Raw genomic sequence first — 11,767 nt, 5'->3', positions numbered from 1 at the left:
TTGCAATCAATGTAACGGTCCAGTAGCGAACCCTCAGAAACCAACGATTGAGTTTAAAATACGCACTGAGCGAAATTATAACTGTCTTACAGACTGATAATAAAACTCCAAGTATGTAGCAAGACTAGAATTGCAGCCCTACTCGAAACAAAGGCTTGCGTGGTTATTCATGTTCTTTTGAAAGAGTGAGGAACAAGTATTTTGTTCTTTTGTGTAATAATGACATTTTGGTGGTTGTCATGGTGAGTTTCGTGTTGTGTCGCGGGCGCATGCCGCGTGACTGCAATAATTATTATGGTTGTGACTAGAATGGATACTCCAAATTAAGACGAGACACTTAGTTTTGTTTAATACAGGACTTAACGATCTTACTAAAGTTTCACTAACTAAAGTTTAAATATGGTGTGGCCAGAACAATTTACAAAAGCTAACCATTTCGAGTTGGCACTTGGACCTAATCACTAGAGATCAGTGCCTAACCCAGCAGTTATATATTCTCTGCCTTAAGGACGGTGCCTACTATTGTTATCGCGCATACGATCTGCGCATCTCCAGATACTCGGATTTCCTATCGGTGATGCTTACCAATACAGGGATATTTTTGCGCGGTTTAAAACTATCCGGAGAAAGTAGATCTTAGTAAGTACTCTTGGTATCCAAAAAGAAAATTGGGGGTAACCATGCATTTTTAAGAGAAAATTAAGCTTCAATTTGAGAAAGAACGCCATACATTGCTTTGTATTTTAAAGCTTTTTACAAATATTGTTCATGAATTATCTTTAAAAAATGCGTGGTTACCCCCAATTTTCTTTTTGGATTTCAGTAACACTTGTTAAGATCTACATTTCCCGCATAATCACACACAGGGGCAAAAATATCTTTAATTAGTAGGCACTGTCCTTAACAGAGTGTTTTTTATCTGCCAAAGTGGGTTAACACTCGGAGGTTGCCAAGTAATAATTGCCACATCATGCCACCAAATGTTACATCTGTATATGTGTCACGAATTGCCTCACCTTATTTTTCAGTATTTATTTTAGTCACTGGTGTGGGGAGGGGGGGGGGGGGGGGTATCCTGCATTGTCACAGGCAGCTTTGAACTGTTCTTGTTAAAGCAATACTGCTGGTGTACTTTTGTGATCCACCTGATTCATGATGTACCATACAGGTGCTGATAGCTTGAAATTTTTTTATCCAGTCGTGGGCAAGTTCTTCTTTCCAGTTTTTACCTGGTCCTTACAAATCATAGATAAGTTATCGCCCAAATTCCTTGTTTGCTACCATCCAAACTCTTTCAGGCACTTTAAGCCATTATTTTATGTGAAAAATGACCATGTCTTTAACCTTTCTCTGTTCCTTTTCAAGAAGTGTGAGTACTTGTACAATGTATTTCTCAACCGATCAAATGAACAATGAGAAAACAAATGACAGAAGCACAGTTAAGATTCCCGAATGTTTAGTCATCTTCACGCGTCTCCATTGCATGGCTATTTAATTCCATATGGCGACAACTATGTTACTTTTACTTCGTTATTTATTATCATAATTTATTATTATTTTTTGCATGTCACCTAAACAACAGACAGACAAATCAAAGCAAGTTGTGTGTGCTATTTATGTCAGTGCCTTGCGTCCTTATGGGAGGTGCAGTGACCTCAGGGTTAGTGTGCTCAACTCTGGATCAAGTGGTCTGGGTTCAGTTCCTGGCCGGAGACATTGTGTTTTGTTCTTTAATAGGCAAGACACTTAAGTCTCACGGTGCCTCTCCCCATCCAGGTGTATAAATGGGTACCAGCGAATTAAATGCTGGGGGTAACCCTGCGATGGACTGGCATCCAAAGCAGGGAGGAGTAGAAACACTCCTAGTCTCTTTATGTTACAGAAACCGGAGATAAGCACCAGCCTGATGGGCCTTCTAGGTTTGTAACAGACTCTTCCTTGTGTCCTGGAAGGCATTAGAATTTTGGTGATGCATTTTTTGGATTTTATTTGGGTAAAAATGCATGATTTCTGTGTTAGTGTGATTCTTGAGATTTTGACCATTTTAAGCTGAAATGGGGTATGGTTTGTGCACTCAGGTCTTGAATTGGGTATGTTTTTTAGAAGAAGCTACATGTATTTCTTCATCATTGGGCCATTGGACCATCAACAAAAGCCCTTCTCAAATAATATTACGCCAACCGTGGAACAGCTGACTGAAGGTCTGAAATAGGGTACATGTACTCCCCCACTAGCCTTAAACACTGAGGTGAATAGTTGTTTTATATACTATAAAAACAGTGAAATAATATAGCACAACATTTTCTAGCACAAACTGCGCACAAATTGCTCTGAGGTGATTAGTTAACAATTATTCCATGGGCGCGCATTGGATGTGGGATGGTACATGTGTAAATTGCCAACGAGGTGCGTAGTGCCGAATTGGCTATAAAAAGGCTCATATCCAACAAGCGCGAATGGAATAACTGTAAATCATTCAATTCTTTAAACTCCAAAAGTTTGAAAGTATGAAATACGAGCAAAAAAAGGGGTAAAATCCTAGTGAAAGCGAAAAAACTTGATGAAGATGCGATGTTGTGTAATACCTGGTGGTCAGACAGACGCAGGCTCATCACAAAAACATTTCTTACCTTTTCACGTACTTCTAAGCGTCGGAATTGATCCAAACTTTCCACAGAAATGGTTTTTTAATGCTTTATTCTGAGAGAAATTTTGCTTAAAGTTTCTGGTGAAAAACTTTTTAGTTTAGTGTTCGCTTAGCACCATCATTTACATGATATAAGGTCAAACTAAGGTATATGAGCTGATAACCGAGATTGAGTGAACCAATCAGAACACGAAAAATGCATTAACCAAGGTTGAAAAGTTGATAACAAAGGATATCTGGAGCTCAACGTACACTATCTACTGTTTTAGTATATACTAATTTGAAATGTCTGACAGTTTGTGACAAATTGGCTGAGAGTGTTCAATATTGAGTGAGAACACTATAAATAGTCCATTTTACAGTTGTGCGCTTGGTTACCTGGCCGATGAATGAAAGTGAGGCTGAAGTTGACTTTGTTTTGATAGAAACCTTACTGCTTTTCTTATGTAAATTGTTACTAATTAGCATGACAATGACATCATTAACATAAGAAAAGGAGGGAGGTCTGTATCATAACAAGGTCAACACCAGCCCTCACTTTCATTAAAAGGGCTAGGTAACTTTAAAGCCCACAACTGGAAAGAGGTCTATTGATAACCTGAACCCTTTTATATGCATGTAGCATTGAGAATTGACTGGGTACAGGTGTACACTTTATTCCAATGATTTTACTATTTTCAAGTCAGTAAATGACTGGCATGTTTTGAAAGTACCAATCAAAATAATGCTGAGTTAAGCCTTTCATCCCTGAAGAGGCCTTGACAAGTAAAATTGTCTGGCTTTAGACAGAGTAAAATCCGTGAGTTTCATTCTTAGGAGGGAGAAGGTTAAAGGGGACATACCATAGTTTTTGAGTGGACCCAGATGTTGCTAACCCTTTCATCCCTGAAGTGTCCCCCATTGACGAGTAAAATCCTCTGGCGTTAGACAGAGTAAAATCTATAAGTGTCACTCTTAGGAGGGAAAGGGTCAAGCAGTATTTAAATCTAGGTACTCATTTTATAATGGTAATAGCATTCAAATATCAGTTTTATAAACACCTTGAAAATTTAAAGCCATATTGCCTGAGTCATTGGTCGAGTGGTAAATTAGCCCATTTCCAAGTTGCAACATGCCTCAGTTTTAAAGCGAGTCCTGGTGGACAACGATTCAAATGGAAATGAGTTGCATATTCTTATGCAAATCAAACTCATTTCCCTTACAATAGTTAAGCACCAAGACTCACTTAGAAAGCGAGACAAACAGCAACTCGGAAATGGCTTATTGGAGTGAGTACGTTTTATGGCGAAATTTGCACAGGGCACTGAGTGGTCACGCAAGAGGACTTAACAGATTGACGGTTGTAGCATGTAGCATTGAATGAATCAAATATTTCACGAACATCAAAACAAAATTGAAAAAATATAAATGTATCAGACTGCCGAACACTGAGTATTTTTCAAAGTCCTGTCCGGCTGCTGCATTTCTAAACACAGTCTATTTTTATTGCTGCATATAATTTGTAACAATAGTTTCATGTCTCCAAGGATTTGATTCTCATGAATCATTTTAAGACAAAAAAGGATTGCGCTTAGAATTATGTCGTTGTCACATCAGAGAGGTTGTTGTTTTGGGTTATAAGGCACAGCATTTTTTCTCAAAGAAATTGCTTGTTGGCCCCAAATGTGGTCTAAACTCAAGGTGCACCTTACAGCTGAGTATTTTCTTGCAACAGAACTTGTTCAGCTCCTAATGCCGCCATCTTGTATTTTAAGCTCGTCCCAGTCTTCCCCTTACGGTGATTAAAAAATGGTAGCCTCACACCAACGTTCATGATGTTCAATTAGCATTGTACAACAAAAACACCCACAAGAAAGTGCTAATAACAGCAGGATTTAAGGGTTTTTCTCTAAATTTTAGATGAATTTTCCTCTGCTGTTGTTCTTGAGCTTAATACAATAGGTAACCTGAGAACACTGACCCCTGGTCTGTGGACCCACCTACGGACTGGGTCCATGGACTACCCCTAAGGACCCCCTTTACGGACGCCGACCACCCCAAAACAACATAGAAAGACAAGAATAAATAAAGTAAAAATAATATAATAAATAACAACTGAAGATTTGATGTACTGGTTGTCCCGCCAGATCTATAGACCACTCGTGTCGGTTACACTCTGCAAATTTAACAGACTAAGGCTCAGTATTGTGCTATTGTGTTCATTTGTGCTTTCTTTCCCTTCGCCATTTTGTTTGGATTTATGAACTCACCTCAGGCTTCACTCCGCAGAGAAGGAAGTACCTTGCGCCTGAGCCTGACTAAGCCTTTGTCTATTGAAAAAAAATTGTGGAGCGTAACAGTTGAGATTTCACCGACACCAGTGGTCTATCCAGACAACTGGTAAGTCAAATCTTCAGTTGTTATTTATTATATTATATTTTATTTGATTTATTGTTATTTCTATGTTGTTTTGGGGTGGTCTGTAGAGGGGGTCCGTAGGGGTAGTCCCTGGACCGTTCCATAAGGCAGCCCGTGGACCCCGTCCGTAGCGGGGTCCATGGACCGGGGGTCAGCGTTTTCGGGTCACCCCAGCATAACTAGCGATGAATTGAACCATATTCCTCTATTTGAGGACCATCTTATAACTGATTATTTTGATGAGATTTTCAGTTTGTTACATAAATGCCATCAAGTTTGAAAGTTAAAGGTGCACCTTATAACCAAGTGTGCCTTGTATCCAAAAAACTATGGTATGCTGAGTTGGGCATTTCCAAGTACAGTGTACCTTAAAAATTTTAAAACTTTCTAGTTTAAGATGGCCCATTAGATTAGTGTAAAGAGGCTCTGCTTTTCTGCTTTTCCTCTTGGCAGGAGAATTCAAAGTTATGGCCCTTTTCTGCAGGATAGACTCTTCTTTATCATCACTAACTTCCCTTAAACTGCAACAGAATTTTGTTTTCATTCATTGCAGGGCTTTTTTAGTTGCTGTTTTAAATGATGCAAGGCAAAAGATCGTAGAAATAAAGTTTCCTGTCAAGAAAAGGGTAATTAGGGAAAATAATTATTTCAAAATTCTGTGTTGGTTTGTCTCCTTTCCATGATGGGAGACAGGTCCAAAAAAGCAGTTTAAGACTTTTCTCCTTGAAATAATACTTAACTTTCCCTTGATTCAATGATATCACAGTCATCCAAGCTGTTGCAAGAAATTCCAAAGAGGGATCCTGTGTTGGTTGGGATCATTGGGTGTGGTCGTTTGGGGAAGCAGTTGGCAAACACTCTGTTGAAATTCTGTAAGTCACCAAAATTATTATTGTATTATATATGTACAGTCTAATAATGTTATGGTAGCCAATTTTACTAGGTTGTTGGAGCCTGGGTTAGTGCGTAACCAGGATACCCTGTTAACCTATACATTTTATTGAAATAATTAGCTGTGAGACTCTGGAAGTAACCTCGAACTAAATTATGATGAAATTCTATTGCATGAGCATCATGCACTGTTTGAGACGGTCTGTCAATTGAAATAGCTTTAATACCACTATAGAGACGAGCCAGAAATTCCAAAACTGTAGATTTTTGGCAGTAAAACTACATGGCTCACTCTGTAAAAGTTAAAGATAGCCACTTCAAATTGTTGTCCTCTGGCAGATCCTGTACCAGGAATGATTGTCACAGCCAATAATTATTTATTATCGTGTCTCACATCATCTTCCTTTGACAATACTACATGTATGTTGCCTTTTAGTTAAATATGGTGACATGTAGATAAACACTTTGCAGGCATAGGTGGTTATGATGTACTGTTTAAAAAAAGAGCAGCAGTGTTTTATCGGGTTTTAAAAGCACGAGGCGTAGATGAGTGTTTTTAGACCCGATAAAACACGCGCTGCGAGTTTTTTAACCGCTTCAAAGACCCGTGCCTCTCTGGGATTTTTCTAAACATGATATGAATGCATTAAAAGTTAATTACATACAGACGGGAAAAGTGCTCCTTGTTCGGCTGCTGTTAAAGTTCAGAAAGCTTTTCCTTGAACTGCTGCCCAAACGCGTGTTTCGAGAACCAAAAATGCGAAGGAAGAGAAAGATTACTTGGATAGTTGTGTTCCAAGGGCTACTCTATATGCCACAGAGTGGGCCTACAACATTTTTGGCGAGTGGCAAAGTTCAAAAAGGAAATAAAGACGCCAACTTGGAGGAAAGAGTATTCAAAGTTGAAGTAGACAGTATTCAAAATTAAGAAAAGAGTATTGTTGAGATGAGCGCTGAATCCTTGGATTTTTGGCTGAGAAATTTTGTCGCGGAGGTGTGTAAGGAGAACGGAGAGCGGTATCCCCCAAGAAGTTTGTACAGTATTTGCTGTGGATTACAGCGTTACTTGAAAGAGAGCAATGGACGCGACGCTATTAAATTTTTAAACAAGGATGAGGCAAGGTAAGGAAAAAGAACTTTAGAATCTAATGTCAGGCTTAGAGAACTCGTTACTAAATATTTGTGTTACATTTTAGATTGAGTACGTTTCGACGAGCATTGGATGCAGAATTGAGTGTTGTGCAGATGGCGTGGCTAATAAAACGAAGAAAGAAGACAAAGAAGTCTTTACATCGGAAGAAGAAAAGATCCTTTGGGAGAAAATTCTGCTCGGTTGTCATAGTGCTAAGTCATTTTTGCACACAATTTATGTTTACAACGGGAAGCTGTTTGGTATCCGTGCGAAGGAGCGAGTAGAGTCGAATGGCGCAATTTTTGATGAGACCGTATCGCAAAACTTATCATGGAGGTCTCAAAGATCTAAAGCCCCGGGTCTAAAGCGTGCACCACGCGTTGTAAAACATGTGTGCTGTGATGACCTAAATGTTGAACATTTTCCATGCCTTGTAAATTGTTATGCTACCTATCTAGAGAATATCAAATGCTTAGCAGAACACGTGCAAGCATTTTACTTTAAACCAAATCCTAATTCAGCAGTATTTGGCTATCAAAAATCACCTGTGGTTATTTAATACGTACTCTGAATAGGATTTTGCCCGATGTTTTGTGCGGTCAAGCTGATTTAAAGAGGAAAACGTCCCACTTTTTAAGGGTAACTTGCGCCACTCGGTTGTTTCAACATTCAGTAGATGAGAAGTTAATTCGGGAACGAACAGGACATCCGTCCAATGCGCTGTTTAATTATGAAAGGAATAGTGTTGAGCAGGAAAGAAATGTCAGCAAAATTTTAGAACATCATTGCTCAGTCATCAGGGAAAATTATGACGAGAGTAATGTAAAGACCGAAGATGGTGAAGGTGAAGACATTTCGGGATTGGGTGATATGGAGTGTGAAGTGAGGATGAAAAGTCAAATGCCCATTCCGAATGTTACTGAAACTAGTCCGACAAGTCAAATCAGACAACATTGGATAGTTGTGTCTTCAAAAGCTGCGCAATTAATTTTGTGAACAATGGGAAATTGTAAAATAACGAATTTCTGTTCATTTAACAAGAATTTATCTGGAAAATAAACTTTTTTGTTTACTGTGGTTAATGTTTTTGTATACTACCTTTTGGGGAATAATGTGGCATTAATTAACGTGATCTTTATATAAAGATCTCTAGTCTATAAAGATCACGGTAATCATATTTTCATTAATAATTCAGTGGTAATTTTATTGTTTATGTATTGTACCCCGATTTCCCCCGAGACCGAAATCAAAATCCTCTCCGGGCTTTTCAGAATGATCATTCTACACCGGCTTAGCTGCGCAGCAAGCGTTTCTGTTTGAGAGAAGAGCTTCGAAACGAGTTTCCGCAAACTGGCCGCGCGAAAGTTGGGGCAAGAGACTGAAGAAAATAAAGATGTATGCACGTGACTGATTTCTGTCATCTGAGAGGATAATAGACTCATGAATTATTAATAAGCTTTTGGAGTGGATCTAAAATTCTGCACCAGTTCTGTTTCATCACACTTACATGTATGTATAGGCCACTTCGGAAAATACCATTGATAGTACTCTTTGTTTGTCCGCCCCAATTTCGCATAAGTATTGTTTTTATTTTCTCTTGGGACTTTGACAGTCACGCCTCATTGCAAAGTTCGCACAGTTGTAAGTTCAACACCGTTGCATGGGTTGTTGAGTTGACGTATTTACACGTAGTTGTCAAATGTGAAAGTTTGTTGGGTGGCCACGGTAAGGCGCGTTGCACTGAAAAATGGTCCGAAGAGAAACTGGAAACGATACTCCTGCTAGATTTGGGGGCACAATCAAAGAGTATGGCATTTTCCAAAGTGGCCTATTGCAGTGATGCTACAGTGTAACTTATTTCCATCATTATTTGAGTCATTGATGAGTAAACAGCTATAGATGGTTTTCAATCACCTGATGAGACAGCCATGTTGGTGCACAAAACAAAAGCAAATTATGGCTCTTGTTTTGCATTAAAATAGACTCAAATTCCCAAAAGATCTTTTTCTCTATTGTTCTGTGCACCAACATGGCCGCTGTGACGTCAACTGAAAACCATCTATTAGGTAAGCAGTTGCTGATAGTTCTTTTGCAAAGGTTCATGGGATGGATAAGCCGCCTCTTGCAATTCTTTAAAATCAGCCTTTTGTAGCGGTGAACAATGGCTGAATAAGTGTGCTAGTCTCCTGATCTTTTGAAATTAAACTGTTTTGACACAGGTCGACTGTACATCTAAAACGTATTATTTTATTTGTGTATGCAAAGTTAAAGAGGCATCTATTAAAAAAGCAGCGCTTAAATTGAAGCTTTTAGACTGCTTACTCGCAAAAAATGTATAGTTGTGGGCACAAGTGAGCTATGTGCTGTGTCGGTGGGCATGCACATGAGCTTTTCTTGCATGGGGCTTGTAGTTCAGTCATTTCCACAGACAAAAACTGAAAGAAATTGCAATATCTTTAAATACACAAAAAAAATACTAAATCTTTTGAACACCTTTTAGTATAAGGTACTAGACAGTCTATGAATAATTAATGTTACAGGTCAATATATGCAGCACCATTTTTGCAAAAATATATGAGTTGATAAATAAATAAAAATCACCCCAACTGTTTGGCCTAGTTTGCCCTTGTAAATCCTGTTTTCATTTGACCCACCTGTTTTGGGCCACATTTTCTAATGCGGTTATTGCTTTGTTTTTCATAAATTAATGAACATGCAGCGAAACTCTCAAGTGCATAAATTATTTTGTATTTGTCAAACTTGAGAAATGAGTGCATAATTTACCTCACAAAATACTTGCTTGCCCAAGTACAGAACTTTATGTCATTTATTGTGTCGTAGCTGATGTTTATCCAGAGGAATTGTTTCTGTCAACAAGAAGACCGGAAACATTATCTGGGTTGCAGGAAAAAGGGGTCAACTGCGGCTTTGACAATACAAAGGTCAGTTTGCAGTGGTGAATAATTGTAGCGACCATTCAGATTAGAGTGCAAGTAAAGTAAAGTAACCGACCGAGAAGTATCAATCTAAGCATGCACAAGTTAATTTGAAATCTAATGCGCGTGCTCAGTACTTAAAGCTTGTCCATGTGGTCGAATTCTTGTTGCCAGAGTTCTCGTTACCCTTGCCCAGCGAAGGGGAAAGAGGGGCTGGGATAATCCATTTCGGATGACAAGTTCCCATCCCGGTGGACAAACTAACTACGGCCTCGGACAAAATTGTTGAAACACTTTGCAATACCTAGCCCTCCTACAATGTTGTTTTGCCTAATAGGCTCAGAAACTCACGTGCAAAGGACATTGTAAGGGAAGAGTGAACCGCGAAAGCTTCAAATCTGTATATTCATGTACTGTTCCAAGAAATTTTGTCACAGACTTTAGCTTGTGCTCCGGCTACAAGATTGCAGAAGACATATTCGAGCTCATATTTATGCATCTCTTATAGTAAAACTGTGACTTTTTATGCCCAGTTGTCTAAAGTGAGTTATCTGGGCAAATAAAATCACCACTGGACCAAAGCGGCTACTTTCATAAGGCCCATAACCGCCTAATTTAATTTTCGGCATCTCGAATGATTCCTTGATACAAACGTTCTTCGAAGGCGTTAGTGGACGCGGAAAACTACATGTATATGCCACCAATGCTCTTTAAACAACAGAGAGATGTAGCATCGCGTTAACGCAATGGAAGCTGTTTGTTGTAAAAGCATCAAAATGTTCTTATTTCAACTTGTCGCTCTCTTTTGATAAGTGGTGAGAACACTTGCCTCCCACCAATGTGTCCCTGGTTCGATTCTCAAACTAGGAGTCAAATGTTGGTTTTCTGCTGTGCCCCAAGAGGTTTTTCGCCGGGCACTACCTGTCCTGCCATGCTAAATAGCATGTCCCCACGTAATAATTAGCGAATTGCTTATGTTTTTACATTACTTCACTCAGTGATTGGTTCAAAGTTCTCGCGCCACTTTTTCAACCAATCAGAAGTGAAACCAAAACCAATCGTGGCTCGCGCGTGCACATTTACCCTCGCTTTGTGTCGGCTGCGTGTAATTGTGGAGGCAGTGTGGCCCAGTGGTTAGGGCGTTTGCCTTGAGATCCGGAGATCCCGGGTTCAAGACATTCTCTGACCACTCGCTGAATTTGTTCCTGGTAGTCCCTGGTTCAACTTCCCAGCCGCACTTGTAAATAGCCAACTGGTTTGCCTCCGGCCAGTTGGGATTCTTAACAGTTGTTGTTGTTGTGTTCTGTTGTTTCATTGGCCCTGAAAAGCCCCAATGGGGATCGGTCAATTAAGTATGTAATGTAATGTAATGTAATGTAATGTAATGTAATGTAATGTAATGTAATGTAATGTAATGTAATTACTTCGAGTTTTGATTGGTTTACTGGATTGTGTCCCTCCTTTTTGATTGGTCAAAGTAATTTAGCCAGGCTGTAAAGAGAAGGAATTGTGTATTTGATTATAAAAGAATCAAACTCTGCATGTTTGTTGGTCTTCATCAAGTTAACAATTTTGGATGTAGAGGCATGGTCTAAACGTCATGAAACGGTAATTAAGGGGTTGTACAAAAAAATGCTGACGTCAGAATTTTCTGGGGTCCACTTTTTCAAGTAGTTTCCTGTCAATTGTATAAGAAATTTCAAATGAACTACAGATCTATTGAGAAAAATGTCATATTCACATTATTCCTTTATATTTATTACC

At 39.0% G+C, this 11,767-nt stretch overlaps 1 protein-coding gene across 2 annotated transcripts in view; it reads left to right on the top strand.

Moving 5' to 3' along the window:
* Window positions 1-11,767, top strand: part of LOC138000662 (NADP-dependent oxidoreductase domain-containing protein 1-like) — a 29,934-nt gene that overhangs the window by 983 nt on the left and 17,184 nt on the right. The window contains exons 3-6 of one of the 2 annotated variants that reach the window (XM_068847228.1): window positions 4,916-5,026; window positions 5,598-5,670; window positions 5,811-5,916; window positions 9,909-10,009. In XM_068847228.1, coding sequence (XP_068703329.1) covers window positions 4,916-5,026; window positions 5,598-5,670; window positions 5,811-5,916; window positions 9,909-10,009 — 391 coding nt within the window. The remainder of the gene's footprint in view (window positions 1-4,915; window positions 5,027-5,597; window positions 5,671-5,810; window positions 5,917-9,908; window positions 10,010-11,767) is intronic. The other variant, XM_068847236.1, reaches the window with a different exon arrangement.

The sequence above is a fragment of the Montipora foliosa genome, chromosome 1 (genome assembly GCF_036669935.1).
Source record: "Montipora foliosa isolate CH-2021 chromosome 1, ASM3666993v2, whole genome shotgun sequence".
In the NCBI taxonomy this organism is placed as follows: Eukaryota; Metazoa; Cnidaria; class Anthozoa; order Scleractinia; family Acroporidae; genus Montipora; species Montipora foliosa.
This window is presented reverse-complemented; position numbering and strand designations above follow the sequence as displayed.